Here is a 26,322-nt window from a genome sequence, read left to right as displayed (position 1 = left end):
CTGTAATGTGTTTTGCTGGAATTCCATACCTGTCAATTCTTGTCTACTTTCAGGACAGAGGAAGCATTACCCAGACTCCTATAATGGGGGGGGGGGGGGAGACTGAACTAGATGACCTTGAAGGTCCTTTCCAACTCTTACAATTCATCCATGCTGCTGGGCGAATGTTCTGGTTCAAAAAAATAAATAGGTATCTGTTTCAGTGCTGGGGAAATATATTATGCCCTTCGGCAGGAGCATAGCCTTAAGGAATAACTTCTAAACTTTTAACAACTGCATAATCACTTGGAAAAGCTCCAAACGTCCCTAATAGGCAAATTCTGCTTGGAGAGGCATGGCACAAGGTGGAGACTATGGCAGAAGGGCACTTTTCTTTTCAAGTCACCATGCAGGAAGGCCACACACATGCTTGGTTTCTTCTCTGTGGAAAATGTAGCTAAGCAGCTTATTTGACACAAGAAAAATAAATTTTAACAAATGGGAGGATGTGGTCTGCTGCAAACAAGACGGATTATTATGCCTTTGGGGTAATCAGAGATACAAGCTCATACCTATTAGCTGCCTATTCAGAACACATCTGGATTTACAAAGAGACTCAGACCCGCATTTGTATTTAAAAACTACAGTTTGCAGAGGAAACTGATATGGTGTCTTATTTTTCCAATGCGTAAGATAACCTACTTGGAGATATAACTGAACAAGAAATTGGCTACCACCTGGTATTCAGGTTTTATGGGATACAGCGTCTTGACAAGCTTGACCTCAGTCACCAAAAAGATGCCCAAGCAAAAAATAAGTTGTTCAAAGATGCTTGGATATGGGTAGGCCACCAAGGGAAAGGATTTTTAAGTATTGTGGAGCAGCCAAACACCAATCAGTAGCCCCTGAATGACAAATACCTTCTATGGAGGAGAACTGTGCCTGAGAAAGATTGCAGAGAGTTACTGAGGGAAGCAGGATTTTTTGGGGGGGTGTAATTCTGATATAGGGACGCGGGTGGCGCTGTGGGTTAAACCACAGAGCCTAGGACTTGCTGATCAGAAGGTCGGCGGTTCGAATCCCCGCGACGGGGTGAGCTCCCGTTGCTCGGTCCCTGCTCCTGCCAACCTAGTGCAAGTAGATAAATATGTACCGCTCCGGTGGGAAGGTAAAAGGTGTTTCCATGCGCTGCTCTGGTTCGCCAGAAACGGCTTAGTCATACTGGCCACATGACCTGGAAGCTGTACGCCGGCTCCCTCGGCCAATTAAGCGAGATGAGCGCCACAACCCCAGAGTCGGTCACGACTGGACCTAATGGTCAGGGGTCCCTTTACCTTTACCTAATTCTGATATGAAAGGGAGAGGGACAGAGCAAAAGGGGGAGGTTTGAGGTTACTTTTTAGGGTTTTGAAAAATATATTATCCTCCTCAGAACTAAGTCAGCAAGATTAATCTACCTTGTTACAGTGGCAAATACATAGAACAGGTGGAGCCAAAATATTATTCTTCATTTTGGTACACCAGTGACATTTTGAAGAAAGCCTCAGCCATTCACATATTTGTCTTAAGGCTCAGTCCAAACTCCCACCCCTGCCACAGGGACAATGCTGCCATCCACAGAAGGTGAGTTGAGGCCTGTTTAAGATCCCGTGGATCCTAGGCCAACCCTGCCCCTTTCTCCCCTCAGAAGAGCCTGCTTCAAGGATGCCACCAGTGGGCTTTCAAACAAAGACCCACTGGATTCAGTGCAACATTTCCAAGGAAGCATGCATAGGACTTCATCCCTAGTCATTCAAAAAGCAGGGAGGGGAGAAGCTTCTTTTATTATTTGGAATGACTACTTAACAAAAACATCTTTAGATTACTTTGCGTTTTGCACCCAGCCCTGTTCCACTGGCAGCTACTACTGTAGAACACCTGAAATCCATTGATCACTAACTTCAAAAGATAGATTAAATGTTGATTTTCATGCAATGAACCTTCGTATTTAACCTGAGTTTAAACTTGTCGGATATAGTCCTCTAAAGAAAGGAAGACTACTCCTTTCATCCTGGAACTGTGTGTGTGTGTGTGTGTGTGTGTTTTGAATTCCTCACACGCAAGCACACAGTGGCATACTAGGGTTTTCTTTCCCTCCCATGGAAAAAAAAACGTAGGTGTGGAATTAATCCAAAACAAGAAGCCAAAGAAACTCAGGTCCTGTTCCTTCCTCGTTTTTATGCCTAACCTGTGACTGCAGCAAGTCACTTCTGTAGAATAAAAACTTTTGAAAAGACCGCTTAGGCTTCATGAACCACTATGACTTGTGTTGTAGTTTCCAAATGGTATTAGGAATTGTCAAAGGCTACAACTTTTTCTTAAAATTATGTTTTCCCTATTCTGTGTCATCTATTTTGAATCTGCAAAGTTCATTGTTGTATTATGGCTAGAAACACAATATGCAATGGGTTTAATCTACTGCCACTGGTAATGCTTTATTGACTGTAAAATACTTTTTAGATCTTATAGCATAAGTTACTATAGAAATGCACACTGCTACATTGACAAAAGAAAAGAGGGAGAAGTGTCCTACATTCAGTTCACAAGCAGGGGGTGGAAATACAGTACATTTCCTTGGCATTAAAAAACACACCAAACAATAAAAACCCACAATGTCTTCTCCATTTCACCATCTTTTCTATTCACAAATTTTGTGGAAAAAACTCAAAACATCTCAGCTATCAATCAAGGCAGTTTCATTTCACTTTTTTATTCTGCATGTTGTCCACAATGTTTGAAATTTGGAGAAAGAGAAAATTAAAATTTATTTTAAGAATCATTTATGCACAGAGCTACAACAGATGTCAGAGTCTGGTTTTCACCCCTTCTTTAAACTGCAACAGCCTATACTTTAAGCTGGTTATTATATACAACCTCCTGTAGAGCAATTTCATCCATGCCTCCATCTCAAAATATGAATTATTTTTAGTGACAGTCTTATGTATGCCAAGCATTGTTTTGGGTTATCATACTACAGTATAGCAAAGACAGGAAGACAGTCTGAACCTCTATTAAAGAAACTTAACTCAAAAAGGAGCTTGGTAAGTTCAGCACCAAGGCAGAATTTCTAGAAGCAAATTTATCAGAAAAGTGGGAAACTATTCCCCCCCCCCCGAATTGTTACTCAGTTTAGACTGCCTATGAAGAGCTGCATAGTTCGGTGTGTGATCCCATGAAAAAAGAAAAATCCCCTAACATTTACCCAACTTAAGTCACTGCACACATTTAACAATTTCTTCTTGCACAATGGAACATCCCCTGCCTCTCCTCTCCTAAAAAGGTAAAGGTAAAGGTACCTATTTATCTACTTGCACTTTGTGCTTTCAAACTGCTAGGTTGGCAGGAGCTGGGACCGAGCAACGGGAGCTCACCCCGTCCTGGGGATTCGAACTGCCAATCTTCTGATCGGCAAGCACAAGAGGCTCAGTGGTTTAGACCACAGCGCCACCCACGTCCCTTCTCCTCTCCTAAAAGGTAAAGGTACCCCTGACCGTCAGGTCCAGTCACAGACGATTCTGGGGTTGCGGCGCTCATCTCACTTTATTGGCCAAGGGAGCCGGCGTTTGTCTGCAGTTTCTGGGTCATGTGGCCAGCATGACTAAGCCACTTCTGGTGAACCAGAGCAGCGCACGGAAACGCCGTTTACCTTCCTGTCGGAGCAGTACTCCCCAAACCTGCTTTGGAAGATTTGGGAAACACCAAAGCAGATGGGGGGGGGGCAGACACATGGAGAAGGAGAGGGGGAAAGCAAGTTCCAGTGTAGGGATGGAAATACATTATTGTGAGTGCAATACTTCACTGGATACAATCCAATGTCTTTTGTGTCAACAGGGGAGTTGATGGGGAAAACTTTTTGAATTTTCTCCAGCAGCAACTTGAAGCACTACAGACTTGGGGGGGGGGAATATTTCACACACAATATTTAATAATGGCTATAAAAATGGAGGAAACAAGCCCATAAGCATTCATGAAAAAATAATAGTAAATCAATACTAGTCACTTCATGGGGGAGGGGCTTACAGTCTGTCTTCTTATGAGGTGCTTTTGCAATTTTATAATAATAATATATACCACCCGTCGTCAAAAGATTTCAGGGCAGTTCACAGAATAAAATACAAGATAAAACCCAAGTAAATGATTAAACCAAAACAAGAAAATAACCTCGCCCTTCCCACAATGCAAAAGTCAGGACCCAGAATTGAAGCAAGATTTTGTATAAAGAAGGGGCATGTTGTTTGAAAAAAGTTGGCTCTATAAATACATCTCTTTCTGTGCCACCAGAAGTTTTCCATAATTTAAAAGTAACCCAAAACACATTTCCCTTGATTACTGTGTATCAATAATAATTTTAAAAATCACAAAATTCACCCCCACCCCCAACTTTAGAAGCAAGCATCACCCTGTCGAGTGTTATAAAATTTGGGCAGCTAGTCTTGGGTTTGTTTTGCACAGGCAAGAATTGCACATTTTAAGGGCTCTTGTAAAAGATACATTTTCTGTACTGTGTAAGTTAAGTTTTTTGCAATAATTACAGGGTTTCAGAAACCAGAGAGATTTATTTCAGAATCTTGGTTTTACTTGGCAACCTACAGTTTGTTACTGCTAACATTATTATTTACAACGAAATATAGCACTCTGATTATATACTATTTCATTTGGACAAAGTTACTTTTATTTCCCTGGAGAGACTAATGTCAAAAAGACATTGTCCAAAACAACAAAAAACCACATTCTCTAGTCAAGTGGACAAAGGTGCATTCTGAAAATATAAAGCAATTAAAAAGCTTTCTCAGTTTTATTATATTCTTGTAGCACACAGAAGTGCGCACAGAAATGTCACCCATAGCGACACTGGAGCCTTGCTGACCACTTCGCTCATGGTCCATAGTCCCCTTCTGTGCCTATGCTCATCTCACACACCTCTCTTGCTCGTTCATTTTCTCCATCCACTGCCCTCTCCAATGCTATGCCCTCAGATACACTGCCTGCTTGGGCTCACCAACTTCACTAGATTCTCTTGTCACTCAGCCAGCCACCCTGACAGTCCCAACATCTACTCCTGTTCTTCCACCCTCACCTCAACCAGCACACTGCTCCATCCACTGCCTTAAGACATGAGTTTTTACTCATGTCTAAATTTACTGTTAGTTCATCTTTCTCTTGCAATATGTGCACCTGAGTGCTAAGGATGCTTGTAAACATTCCACGACGTCACCAAAATTCCACTTCTAGGACTCAACACAACGTCAGCACAAGTATCCAGGCAACCAATTCCAGTCATTAGTTCATGCTGACATTAACAACCAAAGAAGTTCACATGCAAACTATTTCTATGGAAACCCATCAAAGTCCCTCATCTTATTTGTAGTGCATATTGATAAACTGAAGGAAACAAACTTTCTCTCTCTTCTGCTTAGTCTACACCCAGTTCTGAGGAGTTCCATTACACTGGCACCTATATATCAAAACCCTAGTAGGTGACAGAACAGCATTTGTCATACTAACCTATTTTCCAAGTACACGGTGGGAGCTCAGTAGGAATAGGAAACATGATTACCATGTAGACTTGGTTTTTCATTGCCCAGAGGGGCTCTGGCATGCCTCTGTATTTAAAATTACCAAAGCACAAAAGTTAAGACAGCTAACAAACCACTTTCTGAATAAAGTTTTCTATCCTAAATTTCACTTCCCTTTTTGGTAAATCTCAAAACAAAAAACCTTTCTGGAAAAGTTACAGACATGCCCAGAGGCTCCAGTTTCAGATATGAATGTTTAGAGGAAGTTACTTGTAGCAGAGTTTTGGTTCCTGTCCTTTACAAAGAAAAAAGGAGCCACAGATATAGCCTCTGAGAAATTAAAAAGGTTTAAATTTGTTCAAAACAAAAAGAAGGGAACAAAGTCCAGCTGCAATTAAGCATACAAGCACAAGTCAGGTAGCAAAGTTTCAATACCAAACCCACTCTACACCCCTACACCAGTCTTCACCAAACTGTTGCCTTCCAGATGTTTTGGACTAGAAATTCCGTCAGTCCCAGACAGTATCACCATGCTGGCCGGGATTAGAAGAGTTATAGTCCCAGACATCTGGAAGGTACCAGGTTGGCAGTTGTCCTATGCACAATTCAACAACAGCTTCATTTTAAATGTTCATTATCTAATACCCGAAAAGCAGTAACAAGAACAATCAAGAAGAAAGGAAAAAAGATCAAGGCAAGAAAGAGAAAGGAAGGTAGGTTGTGAGGAGGGAGCGGCAATATTCCAAAAAACAGCGTAATTCCAGACAATTGTCCTTCATAAGCATATTATCCAAAAATGCTTCCTCCACAAAAGGAATCCACGAGAAGAGTGTTGCTGCCATTTCTGTGCCTTTTTTACTTTAAAAGTCCATACAGTGGCTACAACTTCACAATTTATTCTACAATTTACTGCCAATCTGTTTAGTCAATTCCTAAAGGTCCTGGTCACCCTTGCCTTCCTTATTCCTATATTTGAGAGATCACCTGTATGGTCATCTCTGTGATCTATGGTCATCTCTCTTTTCCTTTCCCATTCTTCCTCCTGAGCCAGCACCAGTCTTTGTGATTAAGAAAGTGGGTTCACAGTTTCTAGAGAGTCAGATGGTGCTCCAGTCCACAGGAAATTAGGCCAAAAGGCCCCATGACCTGTACTCCAGTTATAAGCATGACATGGCAGTACATCACCATCATCCTCATACTGCCAGACTGGAGGCTGGGGAAAGAGATGAAACTGAGAAACAATGACTTGCCTAAGGCCTCCTAGTTCAAGGTGGAGGCAAAATCTGAGAACTAGACAATTCCCAGCTTACCTTCTTAGCTGCTACATTACATCATGTATGCCTTGCTCTTTATTATAAGACAATCTGATAAGAGTGTGGGGAAAGCAAAAACAATACGTAGTATTCACCAAGCATGGCAAATGTTTTGGACTAAAAGTGGGGTCATCTTTCTTGCCATGACAACAGGGCAGACTCCAGTCAACACTGAAATCTATGGCAGATGTTACATGCTGCTCCGACCTGAGCCTATGATGGAGGTGCTCAAAGCATTACACTCCAAGAGGCTCTTGCTTCTTCCATGGCCACAGCCTTGGATGCCAGCAGAAATCAGCCATGGCCCTCTGCCTCTCTGCTCCAGCTTGCTCCATTTAACAGAGTGGAAACAGACTGTTTCCCTAGAACACCCCTCAAGTCTTTTGTCTCTGCCCATTAACTCAGAGCTCACGGGTGGGGCTCCACCCCTTTGTGTCTGACATAGAGCTCCCACTTTCTTAATGGCTCATCACCTTGCCTTTGTTAAGTTAACAACTCATACTTAGCAGGCCATTATCAGGCGGGCCTGGCTATTCCAGCAACTGAATTCCTGCTCGATCCAGCATTCAGGAGGCTTGATTTAAATTCTATTACCTATCAAGAATTTAGGGGAATCTGGCACCCCCAAACCTTGGCACCCACTATTCATATACCCACAACTCATAACAGCAGAGTTCAATTCTTGGCTCTATAGGTTCTTGACTATACACATCATGATGATCAGGTTTCTTTTGGGATTTGTTTGGTGAAAACATGAGCAAATTTTCTTGCATACTGGGGAGCCAGACCTATCTACGCTTCATTAAAATATTATGAATAATAAGTTGAAGGCCATAGGCTGACAAGTATGCTTCACTTTATGCATCTCTTGTGCAGTTTCTGAATTCAGATGCACAGATTGCAGGCATGCTCCCCTCATGTAATTAAAATCTCATCAGGAGGAGAGCAGTGCCATATTCACTGGGTCTCCTGTCCACATGCTTGCTGGCCCTGCCTACATGAGGGTGGTTGAAAGGGCTGAAATAGGAGCCCTGTTGCATGCACACAGGCTCCCCATGTGATTTAAAATCCAGGGGGTGCAGTCCCTCTCCCCTTTACGGCAATTGCAATCAATGATAGTACGCCCAAAAGGCGACGAATGGCAACTGAGCATCCCCCAAATTGATACTGCGAAGAAAACAGAACTACCACCTTCAAAATCCCTACTGATTTGTGATGCATTTTGCATTTGTTTTAGGGATATAATTGTATTGTTGATTTTATGCACTTTATCATCATGATAGTTTTTATTAATGTTGGCAGTGTATTTTCTTCCCAAATAAAATAAAAATAAAAAGAACAAAATAGTTTAGTTGTTTTAAAGCAAGAAAACTTTCACATGCCAACAGCAATTTTTTTTCACCCAAGTATGGATTTTCTCACTTTCAAAATCTCTCATTTTTAAGGAGACAATTCCTGGTTGTTCAGGGGTGTTCTCAATTTATTATTTTTTAAAGAAATAATAGCTTGGCATCTCAGCAAAACAGGCTCAGAAATCAGACAACCTGAAAATAAGTTTTTAGTGTCTGTGCCTCCAGGATACACCGCTACAGGACTTTTCAAACTTCCCATTAAAGCCACAAGGGCTAGGTTTTATGTTAATAAAAGCAGAGATTATCTGGATCACAATGACAGCCTGCAGTGCATACAAGTGCTGACAGAATGAAAGGATGAGGAGGGGGAGAGAAGAGAAGGCTTGGTAATGCCTATCCTTATGTACTTTTATTTCCAATTCTGGTTACGTTCATCTCTAATGAACAATTTGGTGCTATACAAAAGAAACATGCTGAAATCATGCCACATGTAGTTTCAAGGAAGACCGTCTCAGAAACCCCACAGTCACAGTCTCTGTAGCACTGAAAGCAGCATTTCAGATTTCTGAACAACAATACAAAAGGAAATTTAGAATCTCCCTTCATGTAGTTCCAGAAATACAAAGCAATCCTGACCCCTGAGAAGCGATGCCATAAGGAATGAATTGACCTTAATCAGTGCTCCTGGCTAATGCAGAAGCATCTCCAATAAAGAGAAACTTGAAAGACATTTGGAAAGAAGGGCTGACACACACAACTCATGCTGTTATTCATACCATTGTTACCATTTGAACAATCCCTTTCCACCAGATCCTCTCCCCCCACCCTGAACATCATTAAAGTGTTGAGCCCGAAAAGAAAATTTAAGAACTTGGGTTTTTAAAAAATATATACCTTCAAACATAATGCAATTGCACCCCCTCCAATGTCCAACAATGTTTAAATTAAAACATGAAAGACATTTTAAGTATCAACTATTCTAACACATGCCATGCCCAAGGATTCTTATGAAACAAGAATAAGAAATAAGAAAAAGGTGTTGTGTTAGCTGCTATGAAACTCTGCAGATTAATTATTTCTGGCCTGGGTAGATTTCTGAGCATTGCTCCATATTTCAGATTAATTTCTCTTCCAAGTATGTGCATGGTATATTCAGTACAGATGGTAAAGGCAATGTATCTTTCCAACTTTCCTGAAACCTAGTCAAGTTTTTGGAGTCAGCAGAACCAACATCTGGAACTAGAAACTGATCAGAAACAAGCATACCTTTGTGAAAGGTTTTATTTACTGACGTCCTGTAATGTTTTTGTAAGTCAAATTTTCCATTATAACTAAACCATCATTTAATACCCTCCCTACCACAAAGTCTTAGAAATCGGCTAAGTTGCTGTCCAAACCATAACAACTCTCACACATTTTTTTTAAAAAACCCCACCTAAAAAATTAAATATGAGTCCAGGGAATACTTTCCCTTGCATATTTATGGTACCTGGAACATTTTAAAATAAGAAATGACTTGAACTTGTTCCTATGCAAACTGAGCCAATTACAATTAAAAACAACAACTCTTCTTGCCTGTTAGCATTATAGAGCATTAACTATTTCACACAGGCGCTATAGATATGGCAAGTCATTTACAAATTCAAGCTAAGCTGACAAAAGCAAAAAAGCACGCCTTAACCTAGTTTAAAATCAAACTCATGTGAAATGGAAGAGGAAACCCCACCCATCATGTGAAGACAGCCTCAAGTGTCTGTGTGCGTTTCATAAGCAGCCCATATGATGATACCAGAGATGGTTTACTTTAAAAATCCATATTTTTATACATGCCTTTTCTCTTTCCTCACTCCAGTTTTGGCCAGAGCTTGATTCCGTAATATTTCTGTTCACAGAGAGAAGTCAGGAAACACAGCAAATCTCTTAAGAAAGGCCACCTCTCATGAGATTTTCAGATCAGAAAATAATCTGAAAACATCATGAGAAAAATGTGAAGAGATGCATAGCTAAGCACGATAAATTTTGGGTTTTTCCCATGTTATATCACGTCTCTGTTTCCAAAGTTTGAATAAAATCCTTGTATGCCAAATAAAAAAATTATCCTTTGAAAATTTGATTTCAGGATGGAAAGTGGGGAAAGGTAGTCTGAGAGACTAGAATATAAACTTCGTCTTGAGGGGAATGGCATCTAGTTGCTTGTTTAACGTTTTGCATCATTTGAAGTGTCTGTAGTGTGCACCTTATTTTATCTATATTATGATGCAGATGATGTAGTACAATAACAGGACCAGGTTAGGTGTGTCGGTAGTTGAATTCAATCATGGTTTAGCCATCAGAAACATGCTACAGGTTCATGCTCTCCTTTTCCCCTTTAGATACACACACAACAAATCCTTTTTCCTAAATGGTTTACTGTGGTGTCTTAATCAAACTGGCTTCCAATTCCAGTTTGGAAGCAATCTGTGTTTAGTGGCAACCACATAATCTGCACAGTTCAGGATTCACAGAGATCTATTGCCACCACAAGACAGAAAGTAAAAGAGGGAATTGAGGTGCACAAGAGGAGGATGGAATGCTTGAGCACAGTGCCTGTTTCCTTCCCAACGGGTAAACCATGGTTTGGTCATTGCATCTGAACTGAGCAAATCCTGCAAACTGAATCCCGTGTCTTTCACTTGTGGTTTGAAAAAGTCAAATCCTCCTCTACTCTTGCTTTCCTCCTCCTCTGAATTATAATGTGTAATTCTTGTTTTAAGAAGATGATACAGTTGTAACCCATCAGTACTCGATTCCTGTCAGAAATCTGAAGAATGATTGGAAACCAAATAAAATCCACACATCTCCAGGGAGAGTCAAACTATGATAATTACTAAAACAAAGGCTGTTCTTTTAGCATGAAAACCATGGAAAATGATGTTGTAACAAAAAGAGAAGCAAGTTAGCATATGTCTACATTGCAGTAATGTAGAGAGCCAAATGGTACACTGGAATAAGCACACAAGCCAAGGAATCATGGTAAAATCCAGGGAGGAGGGAAGCAGTGAAAGTTTTTCAGTTGCCACCCATCTGGCCACAACTGCCTCTAGTAACTATTTGCAAGACTAGTTTTTATAAGGTAATGCTGGGCGAGCAGTGAAGCCCTATCACACTGGTGCTCTTCCCTTGCTGTTTCCTTTTCATTATCAAGCAACTTGATAGGAAAAAAAGGAGAGAAGGGGGGAAAGTCACTATGGCTGAAAGCTGACAGGCACAAACTACCTATTCTTCTCTGCAAAACTGTTTGTGAAGCAAACAAGTAAAAAACTATTGTACTGCAACTCTTTCTTGCTCCTAAAAATATTCCCCAACATACCCTCCCCATCTCCCATGCAAAACCACTATAAAGAAACTGCTAGTAAACCAGACGTCATCCTCCAAGAGCATCTTGCAAAATAAAATAAAATGAACTCACAGGCAACTAGACTTGTGCCTCTGTTTCTGAACAGTTTTGTTAAGAATGGTTAGACAAAGGGAGAAAAATCAAGTAATGCAAAAAAAAGAAGTCTCTCTCTCTCTTTGTATGTGTATGTATTCTGGGCTGCAGTCACCTAATGTACTCCATCAGTTGAAGCCCTATGCATGCCTTTTGCTTGCACAATGGGGTTCCCCCGTCCTCTCCCTGCACCCCAAAATTGGCCTGTGCGGGCCTCAGAAGAATTCCAACAGCAGTGCCGGGTGGGTGGCTAGGGTGGGGACAAGCTGCAATGCTTGTGCAGAGGGAATATTTGTAATAGCACGGCACTGAATTCCACTCTCTAGGTTTAAAAACTCAATGACTACAATCACAACACAATACGAACCATGCCTGCTCATGAATTCAATGCGGCTTACTCCCAAGTAAGTGTTGTTAGGGTTGCAGCCTTAAGAGATAGAGTGTAATTCCCTTAACTTAAAGTGGTCAGCTTGTCCTCTATATGAAGAGGTTTCTGTTTGCTGGGGCTTCCAAGCCTCTCTCAAAACAGGCTAAGCAGGGTATTCAGGAACAGATCATTAAGGAAGTGGGAGATGGGTCTGAGGACCGCTTAGGGTGTCTGCGGCCTTCTCACATCTATTAATGCTGTTTAACAGGTTTGCCCTCAGGTTGTCTCAGTGGTTATTTTAATTAACAGAATTACAACCACTCCCCAGAACCACAACCACTACCAGGCTCACAACAGATTTGAACAGCTAAAAAGGGCATGGAATAGACAAGTGAGCTGGCTCTGCACATGCAGGGAAACCCATTGCTTAAATGTAACCACACACCCACCCATGTCGAACTCTATGTGTATTCGGTAACACAGTTCTACAGGAATTACAGACATGTCCTTCGCAAACATTTGGTATCTGCTCTCACGCCTTGTAGGTTTCTCTCGTTCATGAAGTACTTGAAGCTCTGTCCACCCTTAGAATATTAAAATACTCCACTGTCCAACTTCAGCAGTGATATTAAATAGAATGGTTACCCACTGTTAATACAAAACAGAGCCTACAACGCACCACTTATGATCCTCCCTTTTTCCTATCTGCCACTTACTTTTTTTTGTCAAGCTTTTGTTAGTATTATTCCTTCTTAATATAACAACAGACAAGAATTAAGATTAAAAAACTATGAAATATATGCATGAGTAGCTGCATGAGTTAAAATAACAAAGCCCAAGTAACGACTATCAACTTTATCAGACCACAAAGTATAGTTCCAGATATGCCAGGCTTGTGACAAGGGTTGTCTTGAAAATGATTGTTCAGCTGTACGTGTCATAAAGGAATGACAAATCACATAAAAAGAATCTGGAGGTTCTAGTCCTTGTCAAAATCTCAAATTATGCATGATTTCCTTCATTATAGTTATATTCCAGAGTGAGCAGTAGTAAGTATCCAGTGTAAGATCCTGGGCCGTTTTACATTCAGTTGCAATAACTTTGTGTGCTGCCAAGATCGTATATAAGACACCCCCCTTTTTCCAATATATTTACACTGGTATCATAAAAAATATTCAGTAGCATTAATTTTGGACAACAAACAATAGTTTCTTTAGTAATATTTAACATTTCTATCAAATTCCAAAAATCTTGCACTAACTGACATTCCGACCATAAATGATAAAATGTACTAAGTTTACTGCAACCCCTCCAACAATTAGGTGATATAGAATAAAATATTTTTGACATTTGAAAAGGAGTGTGATAACATCTGTATAATAATTTTTAAAATTTTTCCCTTTAAAAAACATGGAAACAAATTTTAAGGGCCGTGATTCCCAAATGTTATTCCAATCCTTGGGAAGGATTTGTGTGCCAATATCCAGTTCCCATATCTTTTAAAGTTTCCCTTATCTCCCAATTATTGAATTAATTGTGCGGGTTTAAACACACACACACACACACACCCCACACACCATTTTGTATTCATAACATGTATACACAGCATTCAACTGGATTTCTGTTTTACTTGGGAGACAACCAGTGCTATTTTTCTAGAAAGAGGTGCCAGAGGCTTCTGGTCCCGGCTTGCCTTAATGGAGGCAGCCCCCATGACAGCAGGGGATCATCAGCAAACGAAAAACAAGGATGACAGAGGGTAACTCATCCTTGCAAATCCCCCCCCCCCCAAGAATGGGGGAATGGGCTTCACTCACAGTTCATCTCGATACCTGGCTCTTGCTCTGGCATGAAATGTGGAAGGCAGGGAGGCACTGAATGCAAAAACACTTCGTCTGGCAAAAACCCTCCTACACCACCATTAAACTTTATAAATTTATATATTGTAACATCACAAATGGAAATCATTAATTATGTAGCTGTTGACTAAGAGATTATTATTACAACTGAAATGTTACTGACATTATTTAAGATTATGGAACGCAGTGATATAAGATTGGAAATGCACCCAAACCACCCTGCGGGGAGCCACTTTAACTAAAATGTATTAATTGGAAGTTGGTTGGCATTTCGATAACTGTATAATTTGGGAATTAATAGTTATTGTTGTAATTTTGCTATTATTGGAGGTATATTGGAAAACTATTTAAAAATTATAGATAGATGAAAGAAAGAAAGAAAGAAAGAAAGAAAGAAAGAAAGAAAGGGAGGGAGGGAGGGAGGGATGGAGGTGCTAGAGCTCACCATGAACTTCTCCCTTGTTCTCTTAGAATGGCAATGGCACCCACCTGAGAGGTGCTGGAGCTGAGCTCCAGCTGAAAAAAAGCCCTGGAGACAACCTTTAAGTATAAATCATTTGAAGAATGTGGTATCCTAATACACTGATTGCAACATTACATTGTTTCCTTTAAAGGGCTTATATGTTATATTTACATAGTTAGTGTGGCAATGGTGAGCAAACACTTTTGACGCCTTGATTGCTAGTTATTGCTTTGAGTCTTAAGTAAAAGCTTTCATGGAATAAAACGAAAACTCCAGTAAGGGCCTCGGGGTCACTCCTCTTACAGTTCAGTGTAACAGAGAAAGCAGGTCACATCCTAAGCCAGGGAACCTTATTCAGCTCCAGGGCTGCATTCCCTCATAGACAACCTCCCAGGAACAAGGGGGCGGAGGGGAAAATGGGCAGAGAGAAAGATGCAATTCTTGCCTTTCTACAGTAAGCTACATTTCAAGCGCACAGAAGGCAGAGGTTTCTATATGTGCGCGCACACACCCCTCTCTTAATTCTTCATCCAGGCAGGTAAGGGCATCATCACAGATCAGGAAAACCTTCCAGTCAGGCAATAGCACCCAAGTTTTGGAAGAATTTTAACTACTTTATTGGAGATTTTAAAACATATTGAAAGGAACATAAATTACAGCTACTGCAGTGGTGTGTGGGAGTGTTGCTGCTTCTCTGACTGTCAATACTTGGTAGGTTCTGATAAAATTAGGAAGCGTAAATTATCTGAGCCCTTGTGGGCACCCCAAACAGTGCAGTGTGTGGTTGGCCAATAACCTTTTTAAACACAACGTTCAGATGACAGCATTCATTTGCTTTCAGAGCCGTAACACCAATCTGTCACTGGATGGCTGTATATCACTAATTAATCTGTGTTAAAACGGTGTTTCCAAAACCAACGATTGAAACGTTAACAATCCCAGATATTTGGCAAATAAAAAAACACAGAGGTGCACTGCTGAATGCTAACAGTCATGTAAACATGATTAGGAAATTATATGCATATTTTCTGACACATTTCCAAAATACCTGCCTCGCAGATTCATCAGAATTATCAATATTCAGAGGTCAATGCTGATTGATATTACCCCCCCCCCCAGTCTTTGGAAACTCACTGTATTGCTATGTCCCTAAAAAGAGAACACCTGCCAGGTGTACATAAAATAGCAGAGGATGCTAAAGTGTGCCATAAAATAATGAGACGGACATTACCCCCTTTCCTTCCCAAATGTACATGTATTAAAAAGCTAGTTCCTGGGATTCCACCACACTCTACTGTCCCACCACAGGTCAATTCATATTCACCAATAGTATCATATGAGCCATTTCTCCATGGGAACACACACACTCTTAAATAAACATTTTGGTCAAGGAATAGCAAGGGCAAAAAAAAAAAACTACATTGGACTCAAGACACAAGACCTACCATAGGGCTAGGCAGAGTGAGAACTGAGTAGCCTCCAATACTCTTTCAATTAAAACAGGATGATACAAGAAGGAATAATCCGAATAAGACAGTGGAGGCGGCAAAATCAATGCCTGCCTCAGAAACTAGAGACAAGGGGAAGTTCATTGCCCATCTAGATTCCAAACTTTATCCACTTATCTACCTAAAACCTTTAGGGCATGTACCTCCTCACTTGCAAGGAAGAGAGAAGTATAAGAGCTAATGTGGCAGGTACACTATCCAGTGTAGAAGAGGCTAAAGCAGGCATGGCCAAACTCCAGCTGTTTTGGGACTGCAACTCCCATAATCCCTAGCTAACAGGACCAGTGGTCAGGGATGATGGGAATTGTAGTCCCAAAACAGCTGGAGGGCGAGGTTTGGTCATGCCTGAAGCAATGGGAATCCAAGGCAGAACAGCCCCACTTCCGCCACCATCTCTTTAAGCATATCCCAACCCTTCCTGTGAACTTTCATAGGCAGTTTGATAGGACCAGCAGCACAGCTAGTTGTCAGTATTACACTTGCTGTATTCTAGTCACATGACTCTAGAGTAGGGGTGTCTAAACTGTGACCCTCTGAGTTGTTGCTTGACTACAACTCCCATCAGCTCCAGGCAGTATGGCCAGTAGCATGGCCAGATGAGGAGAGTTGGTAAATCCAGAAACATATGGAGGGAGCCACAGGCTGGCCACTCCTGTTCTGGAGGGTGATAAAGAAACAGACATCAAGGAGATGGTTTTAGAAGGCGAGGGCAGGGCAGGCACGGCATCAGATGCTCCACAAAGCAGTCTTCAATTCCAGATCATTAGCTGCTGGCAAACAAAGTATTGGTCATCTGCAACTAATTCTATTTCAAAGCTACATCAAAAAATTTATTCTCCCAATTGGCTGAACATCTCTTGGAAAGGAGTGCAAATTCCAGAGTTACCTTCTGTAAATGCTTTAACTGTTGGTTGGTTTTGTACAATCACACAACTTTTCTTTCAGTTAAAGGATGACACGCATGAGGAAGAGAATATGGATCCCACTGCGAGTCCAGTTACTCATAAGTAACAAATCCAAAAGAAGATTCTCACTTACTGCATTAAATGACCACAGCTTTAAACTAGAAATACATGTTCAGTTTAAACCTTATGCAGTATTCAAATCTGCTGCAAATACAAATTAAGGAATGTACACCAGATTGCCAAGTAGCAGTCCCATCTACCATGGTGAAGTCTCACAGTTCCCATGAGAAAAAGTTTAGGAAATGGGGGAGGGGGGCAGGCATGGGTGTGGAACAGAACAGACAGACAGTGTGAATTCTAGAAGTCACATGGGGCAGCTTTCAAGTGATTCAAGTCCGACTTATTAGTAATCCACTACAATTTGGGATCTATTTCCTCTACTCCATTTAAATCTCATTTTATGCAGCTAAGCTAACTAGATCCAGATGCACCTTACAGACTAACACTTATTGTGGTATGAGCTTTCATAGTCAAGAGGCTTCTTCATTCAAGACATGAAGTGGATTGGAAAGACGGTTTTCCTCCACTGTACCTCAACCCGCATGGGGTGTATATGTCATGTATCTGATGAGGACAGCTCTTGTTGATTCAAGGTCATGCCATAAGAAACCAGTAAGCCTTTAAATACCGCAGAACACTGGCTTGTATCCAAAGTGTCTTCTGCTTGCAAAATGCCTCTTACACCTATGGAAAGCTGGTTCCAGCCTAACAGAAGAGCACAGGGTGAGAAAGGGGACCCCAAATCAAGGGAGGTTCTCCAATTCCCTGTCTTTATGGCCCAGCTGAGATTATATGTTAAAGCCTGTATCTTCCTTACTCATTGTCTCTCACACTCTCCATACATCGAGGCACAGCACTACAAGCCTTGTGCTTGCACAAGTGTTCAGCAAAACAGCACCAGCACTTTTAACTCACGGTTTGTGGTCCAAAGGGTGGCCACATCCACATGCAACAATAAGCCAGACTTTCTGGTTTGTTGTATCTTATCAGGAATGAGTCTGATCACTCCTAGTTTGCTTCTCCTAGTTTGCACAAGCAGGATAAGCAAAGTGTGGAGCCTTGGCTTCAGGTTCCTTCCAGACCTGGGATCATGGTTTGCTGCTCCTTAACAAGCCAGGATCAGCAAGCCACTGTTTCAAGTTATCAAGCAGCAGACTATATTATTCTAGAATGGATCCTGACAATGTCCTCTATTTGAACGTCTTTCGGAGTGCAAATTCTGTAATATTTTACTTTATGTAAAACATTAAAAGAGATAGAAGCCCTGAAAGCTATAGATTTAAGAAATTCAGACATGAAATATGTGCAGCTTTATATGATTTGCATTTTATACAGGTCTTTATAATGCTCCACATATTTGGCAACTATAAATGGAGAAGTATTGGGAACTCTGAAGACACAGTTAAGGAGGAATCAAGCTTTAGGACAGGGTGGGGAAACCTGAGGGTCACATTCTGTCAAGGACAACCTTCCAGGGACTGCATAGACAAGGCCTGAGGCAAAAGCTTTGTAACAATGGAGTATATTCTAGCCATGCAAAATGAGTGACGTATCCACACACCCTTCCATCCTCCATTCAGGACAAGCAAGGGCCATTATCACAGTTCACTCTTCAACTAGACCAGGGGTGTCCAAACTTTTTTCAGAGGGCCAGATTTGATTAAATGAAGGGCCATGAGGGCCGACCAGAGAGCCTACCAAAGTTGTTGGCCTTTTTTTAGGATTGAAGTTATTGAGGTTTTTTACCCCAGGAAATTAAACTGAATTAAACTGACCGGCAGGCCAGATTAGGCCCCCGAAATGGACTTTGGACATGCCTAAACTAGACAAACAACTTGAGGAGGGTACAGGGCTGGTGAGGGATGAGCTTGGGAAGAAAGGAGTAGCCTAGGCTCCAAGGATCAGAGGTACTTGGCCAATTTCAGCTCCCAGGCTTGAGAAGCTTCACCCCTGGGGTTAGGAGAAAACTAACACAATGTTTTACTGCTAATACCAATGCTGTAGGGCAGGGGTAGGCAACCTAAGGCCCAGGGGCCGGATGCGGCCCAATCGCCTTCTCAATCCGGCGCGGGGACGGTCTGGGAATCAGCGTGTTTTTACATGAGTAGAATGTGTCCTTTTATTTAAAATGCATCTCTGGGCTATTTGTGGGGCCTGCCTGGTGTTTTTACATGAGTAGAAGGTGTGCTTTTATTTAAAATGCATCTCTGGGTTATTTATGGGGCATAGGAATTCATTCATATATATTTTCAAAATATAGTCCGGCCGCCCACAATGTCTGAGGGACAGTGGACCAGCCTACGGATGAAAAAAGTTCCTGACCCCTGCCGTAGAGAGACCTAGTTCATATGTTTGACTTATTTGCATCTTCTAAATATTCATAGGGCTTGATCAGATGTTATTTTCAAGTCCGGTGTAAGAGAGTGCCAGTTTGGGTGCATCAATATCCTCTCATATTCCTCTGAACCTGTGATAGTTCAGGGAGATCCCGGGTGCAGTTAAGTGCTATACAGTGGTGCCCCGCAAGACGAACGCCTCGCAAGACGGAAAACCCGCTAGACGAAAGGGTTTTCCGTTTTGGAGGCGCTTCGCTAGACGAATTTCTCTATGGGGTTGCTTCGCAAGATGAAAAAATCTTGCGAGTTCCCGCGGTTTTTTTTTTGCTTTTCCTCCCCCTTTCCTAAGCCGCTAAGCCGCTTATCAGCTGTTCCGCTGATAAGCCGCTTAACAGCTGATCGCTAAAAGCCGCTAGACCGCTAATAACGCTAATCCGCTAAGCTGTCAATGGGCTTGCTTCGCAAGACAAAAAAAACCGCTAGACGAAGAGAATCGCGGAACGGATTCTTTTCGTCTTGCGAGGCACCACTGTACTTCAACTGAGTCTGTGCAGGGAGCAGGAATGGGGCATGAGTGACCCCAAGAGTCACACCTGCCACTATCATTTCATTACATATATGTCAAAAAACTAATTCTGTCAACTGATCCTACTCTGCAGCAAACAACCCAGTAATCAGGACTCATTGCTAATGTTCATGCCCATCTTCCTTTTGTGTTTCGTAACACCCACTCATCCCGTGCAGAAGAAAAATACAGCTCATATGCACCTCTGAATTTGTCATTCATTACATACTAAAATATACATTAAAAATCAAGGACTGGTTGTTTTCTTTTACAGCACCAAGACAGCCAAACATGTAATGCAAAGAGAAAATGAGGGAAAGAGAGCAATCTTTAAAAACCCGAGAAGCTCTTACTAGGCAACATCACTAATACAGTCCATATGTAAAGACTAAAGTCAACTTAGGAAATATGAGGCACAAAATAAAAGTTTCCATGAAATTTGAGTTTTATTTTACCAATATGTTGGACAAAGTCAAACTTCAGACTTCAATATCCCATTCAAGTTGTATTTACCAAAGTCTGAAATTCAACATTGTCTTCTTAACAAAGAAGAGGAAAATGCTTATGATGGTACAGCATAGTTTGGTTCCCTAGACACACTAGACACATGTACAATATTTCACTGGCTTTTTCCTCAATGAGCCAGTGGACTTGGGAGAGAGACAGGAAAAAGGTCTCCTTGTTAATTCTCCCTGACCTCTCAGTGGTTTTTGATACCATCAACCTTGATATCCTTCCAGAGCAGTTGTCCAAATTAAGGGTGGGTGGCACTGTCCGGATGGTCAAATTTCCAGAGTGCTTCAGCCCCATGGAGCCTTCAGTGCAAGTCAGATGAACATGCTGAATCCAATTTCCAGGAATTTAAGACAGTGCTCAGGCCGCAGTTCATATATGCACCAAGTTTCCGTGAAGGTAAGAACAGCTGGAGAAATTGTTCAGGCAAGCAGACAGCACATGTGGCATTAACACAGAGGCTTTGACATAATATGTTCCCACAGTTCTTGGGGGGGGGGACTCCCCTGACCAGCATGAAGCCTCTCAGCCACCACCATCATGATGTGGCAAAGGTGGTGCAGCAATATAACTGCTAGCACATTTGCAAAGCTAAGCAGGTCTGGTATGATTGTATGTGGAACCGCGTGCTAAGTTTCCTGCATCGCACAGGGTTGGACTAGATGACTCTAGGGGTCCCTTCCAACTCCACAATTCTATGATTCAAAAGTACATAGAGCTAAAAGAGGAAGTTTGAAGAATGATGCTATTTCCTCTTTCACTTCTGTGAGCTTTTCAATGTTCACAATACCTACAGGGTGACCAGAATGACGGAGATAAGGATAAGTAAATCTAGGAGATTGGTGGAAAGAAAGAAAGAAAGAAAGAAAGAAAGAAAGAAAGAAAGAAAGAAAGAAAGGCTGTAGAATGCATAAGATGATTGACTGTGCATACATCAGATCCAGTAAAACAGACTTTTTGAAACTGCATGAAATTTTTACATGTTTTCCATACATTACAGATCACATTTTTCTCCATAGACTAACCATAGGAATCACAACCTGCTGCTTTCCAGCACTACTTTAGCCCAAAAACAATTCAAAGGGATCTGTTTTAATTCTACTGCATGCAACTTTTACCCAAACCCCATGGAAAAGCAAAGTGTTTTCATATTTATGTGCATTTTCTTTCTATATGTCAGAAGCCAACAGCACTCCCTCAAAATTGCAAATGTGCCCACAGACCAAAAAGGGTTGGCAACCCCTGCCTCAACTTAAGTTCTATGGAAATCCCAAGGTCAAGCAGTTTTTAAGCAGAGTTGTGAGGTAATTTCACACGTTTTTCTAATCCCAATAGTTTTTAAAAAAGCAAAACAAGCAGATGACTACAACCTTCAACAGCTCATTTCATAAACTAGAGGACTGAAGTTAAAATCGCTTGCTTCAGAAATATGCCTACTGTATTTAGAATTTCACATCCATCAACTGTTAAGTGCACATTTAAGAAGTTGTGTGTTGGCAACTGATCAATCTTGAAATCTGCTTTAGAAATAACAAAACCTGGAACCATTTTCTACTTGCTTTCTCATTAACATATTCTTTTCACACTTGGAAATCAGTTTGAATTCTCAAACACATATAGCTAAAAAGCATAGTACACTTTCAAAACTGAAATGACCAGAATCCTAAAAAGTTGTCACATAAAGTACCACAAGACTGCTTTTCACTTGTGGGCCATCTACAACCATAACCTGATCTGTCTGTCTGTCTATCTATCTATCTATCTATCTATATTTTTAATGTCCAGTAGCACCTTAGAAACCAACTAAGTTTGTTCTGGGTATAAGCTTTCGTGTGCATGAACACTTCTTCAGATACCATCCATGCACACGAAAACTTATATCCAGAACAAACTTAGTCTCTAAGATGCTACTGGAGAATATATATCTCGACTGTGTCAGACCAACATGGCTACCTACCTGAATCCTAACCTGATCTAATATCCCTAAATTTAAATAAATTTATTTCCTTCGTAATTTAAATCATGATTGCTATTGCCTTGATGTAAACAAATGCAGTGTGGCAGCTGCAACTTTCCAAGAACATTCATCTTGAGAAAACTAAATGGAACATTAACCTAACATTCTGAATAGTATGTGAGCTTTCCAAAAAAATTTATTTAAGTTGAACACTGCCCTCCCGCTTTAATGTGTATTAGGAAAACAAGCAACAGACTATGCATTTCACTGCACATACTACCTATACTCAAGCAGCAGCAGTCCAATTTAATGTGTGCCTAGAGGAGAAATGAACGTTTCTGGCAATGCATGTTATATGCCAGTGACAGAATAGGAAATAAGAACAAGAGAATAGCATTTGGGGCTCATGTGGAGAAAGAACCTGTGGCCCTTCAGATGTTGCTGGACTGCAATTCCCATTGCCCCTGGCAACAGACCATACTGAATGAATCTGATGGAACTGAGGTCCAATAACACTAGAAAATCCACCAGGTCCCCTCCCATCGCTTATTTTCTTAACTTTAGGAGGCCCACACAGTAAGTGTGCAATGCACTTCTGGGCAGTTCAAATGGCAATAATTTGGGGGTCTAGAGCACTATATCAGCATTTCTGCTTCCAGGATTTCAGATATTGGGGAGTGCAGGGGGAATAGTAGGGGGGGAGACAAGAAAGAATAAATATTTTTATTTCTCACTGCTCTCTTGATGGTCAACACAGCTAACAGAGACTAGTGTGAGCACCACAAAATGAATAATGGGATATTGCAGAGTTAACAGTACTATCTTACCCAGAGACCCTTATACACTGCTTTTGTGTGCTAAAAGTTCAAATGGGATGCATAACAAACTTGTCTCTGGACACACTCTCTGATAAGTAACCACAAACAAGCTCAACCAACAGCTGCCCAGAAAAAGGCAAAAATATACTATTGTAAGTAGAAATTAGATATAGTCAATTTTGAAAAAACAAAGTGACAAAAAAGTTCACAGGTATACTAGAATATAGGATCCCTTATGCAAAACACTCTTAATAGACGAAATGATAACACCAATGCTTTTTTATTTAAATGGAAAGGTGCGGCTTAAATATCCTAGACTCTACCACTTAACACAGCTCTGCTAAATGCCAGCCACTAAATGATATCCAACATTAAACATACTGAAGAGCAGACCCAGTAAAATCAATGGATTAAAAAATTTCAATGGATTGGACCCCCCAGTATGACTAATATTAGTTATCACCCATTGACTGCAATTATTTTAAATTTGTGTACAAGTAACATTGGATATAACCCACCGTTTATAGTTATTTAAAATTTTATCGGTTATGGTTTTAATGTTACGGAAATCCTTTATTTGGTTAGAGAATAAACATTAGCTGAATCCCTACCAAAGTAAATTAAACACATCTTTTCTATTGGATGTGCTGTTACAAACAAACGTTGCCCAAACTAACAGGTATACAGCAGCTGCCCCTTTTCACCCTAAGCTGCAGGCCACCTTAAGTACACAGAGTTCATTTAACAAAGATACATGGTGGCTGTGTTCATATTCCTTTAAAATTTATCAGAGAACAGCCCCTCTTTGGGGTTATTTTGGCCTCAGTTTGCCCCACACAAGATTTTAAACAGAAGCCTTACTAAATAAAACAACACCATTCCTCAGAGAACTGAGCTCCTGGAAAAATTTAAAAAGACCACAATAGCTATGAGGTTACCTCATCACTGCAACAAACTAGTGGATCAATGACACCAAGATTCTCCTAAAATATTTTATCAGAAAGAGATTCAATTATCAGAGGTGCAGAAACCTTTTCACAAACATGCTCTATAGTTAAAACCATGCACAAACAGAACACAGCGGCTGTGGAGGAATTTTAGTCAGAGCTTCCATATTAAATGATAGTTCTTGGTAACTACTGCAAGAGAAGTGGGTGGCCTAATACGAATTACCCTGAGGGGGTGCTCTACTGACTGTTAGCCACACTACTATATTTCTTCAACTACTTGGGAAATTACAACAATTAACATTCATTAGTGCATCAAAACTTCAGTTTGCTGACTGCTACTGCAGACAACAAGCAGACCAGGCTACTGCACGAGGCTCCCTGCGTGCAAACTGGAACTTTCCTGTAGGCAATGACAGAAAGGAGCAGAAAAGCACAGCTCAGAACTCCCTTTTTGGTGGCAACCCCAGGATCACTTTCTAAGTATTAGCACCATACTGGTATTCAGACATTAAGCACCGTGGGATTTTCGGCAAGAACAGAACAAATGTTCTCAAATAGGACAAATAAGTCCACATTTGCTTTGTGCACTACATGGGACTGAAGCTTATCAAATGCAGAAGCAAAGACACTTTTCCAGCCCAATAGAAGAAGCCATAGGGAAAATACAGCTACAACCATCACCACCACCCTTCTTAATCTCCATATATCACGTATGAATGCAGAAAGTTTCCAGTCAGAATTTAAACACACACACACGAATGTGCACAGAAGTTTAAGGAAGAAGCAGAAGAAAAGCGTGATTCCCTCCAAAAGTTTAAAACGAGTGCTAATTGATATGGAAATGGACGTGATTGTCTGAATGCTCCGAGCAGTCAAGGGAACAAATGTTCACTGTAGCTAAAGTCTGTGTAAACCCCCAGACAGACAAACTCTTCTCAGAAGTCTGTTTTGCCAAGTGTTAAGTTTCACAAGTCAAGCAAGTCTTTCTCTCTCTCTCTCCCTCCCTCCCTCCCTTCGTTTCTCCCCCATACCCTCCCCTTTACAACTTTAAAATAAAAGGAAAGAAGATCTGCTCCCCCCAACCCCCACTCCCAACGCTGATGCCAAAAGTTTGATTCTGCCTGTGATCGACACCCGACACCAGCTCCTCCAAACTCCAGGGAAATCACTGCGTCTGAGGGCCGCAAAGCGCTGGGAACGGGGAGGGGGGAGACTTTTGTCTCGCTCTCGAGGCACAAGGTTGAGCTCGAAAGCCCAGCAGCACGCAAAAGGCGACGGGAATCCTTTCCTGGCCAGCAGGAAAAAGGAAGGCTCACCCCCCACACACACACACCAGAAAAAAACCCCTACATTTATTTTTTGGTGCTGGGGGATGAGGAGGTCACGCAAGCGCCCTCCTTCTTTAAATGAGAACTTGTTGGGGGGGGGAGCCACAACGAAGCAGCTTTCCGTCCTTTTTTCTTGCCCGATCTGGTACGGGTCGCCCTCGCAGAGACCCCGCTGCGCCTCTTGCTGACACTGGCCCCAAGGTCCTCACGGCCCCGAGCCTCCTCGATCCCCCCCCCCACCTCGTTTTTTCCGCCCTCCGCGCCTGGGCTGCTGCTTTTCCTCCCTGCCGCCGCCTCCGTCCCATGCCAGCCTCCTCCATTCCCACCAAGTCCCACTTCTCGAGTTGCGCGGAGAAGTTTCCGTCTGCACAACAAAAGGCTTCCCCGCTCTCCCCGAGCCCGGGAAAGGCAGCTTGCCGCCCGCCGGAGCCCCCGCCCCGCCCCGAAACTTACCCCCGACGGCGCCCAAGCTGCCCCGAAGCACCACGGCGGCCAGCAGGGACAGGAGCAGCAGCCGCGGCGGCGGCGCTGCCGCCTCCATGTTGTGCCGCAGCAGCTGCTGCCCGCCGAGTGGCTCAGGCGGGCTCCATGCTCCGAGTGCGCCGCGCTCGGCAGACGGGGAGGGAGGCGCTCTCCGGATTCCCCACCTCCTCCTCCTCCGCCGCCGCCTCCTCATCGAGGCGCTGCTGCCGCCGCTCTGGGAAGGAGAGGGGGTGAGGGGGCTGGGAGCCTCCCGCTTCCCTCCAGCCCCAGGACGAGCCGAGCGGAAGCCAAGGGACCGCCCCGCCCCTTTCCCCGGCGTGGGACAACCGCGCGCCGCCGCTCCTCTCGCCTGTTGCTGGCTCGCCTGCTCGGCGAAGGAGCGCCAGGTGGCCGGCTCGCCCTTCGCCAGGTCTTACTCCTAGGCGAGCAAGAAGTCACCACCCACCGGGCGGAGGGCGGGAAGAGGACCCGCAAACGGCAACCCGGGTTTAGGGTGCGACCTTGAGCCGTCCAGGTAGTAAGTAGCCTGTCCCCGGGGGGCT

The 26,322-nt window shown here is 42.2% G+C and overlaps 1 protein-coding gene across 1 annotated transcript in view; it reads right to left on the bottom strand.

Moving 5' to 3' along the window:
• LRP5 (LDL receptor related protein 5) overlaps positions 1-25,981 on the bottom strand; it is a 121,956-nt gene extending 95,975 nt beyond the window's left edge. Inside the window, exon 1 of the mRNA XM_081843583.1 lies at positions 25,751-25,981. Coding sequence (XP_081699709.1) covers positions 25,751-25,973 — 223 coding nt within the window. The 5' untranslated portion in view covers positions 25,974-25,981. The remainder of the gene's footprint in view (positions 1-25,750) is intronic.
• Positions 25,982-26,322: the final 341 nt, after the last annotated feature.

Source organism: Podarcis erhardii (genome assembly GCF_964252035.2).
Source record: "Podarcis erhardii genome assembly, chromosome: 1".
Classification (NCBI taxonomy): Eukaryota; Metazoa; Chordata; class Lepidosauria; order Squamata; family Lacertidae; genus Podarcis; species Podarcis erhardii.
This window is presented reverse-complemented; position numbering and strand designations above follow the sequence as displayed.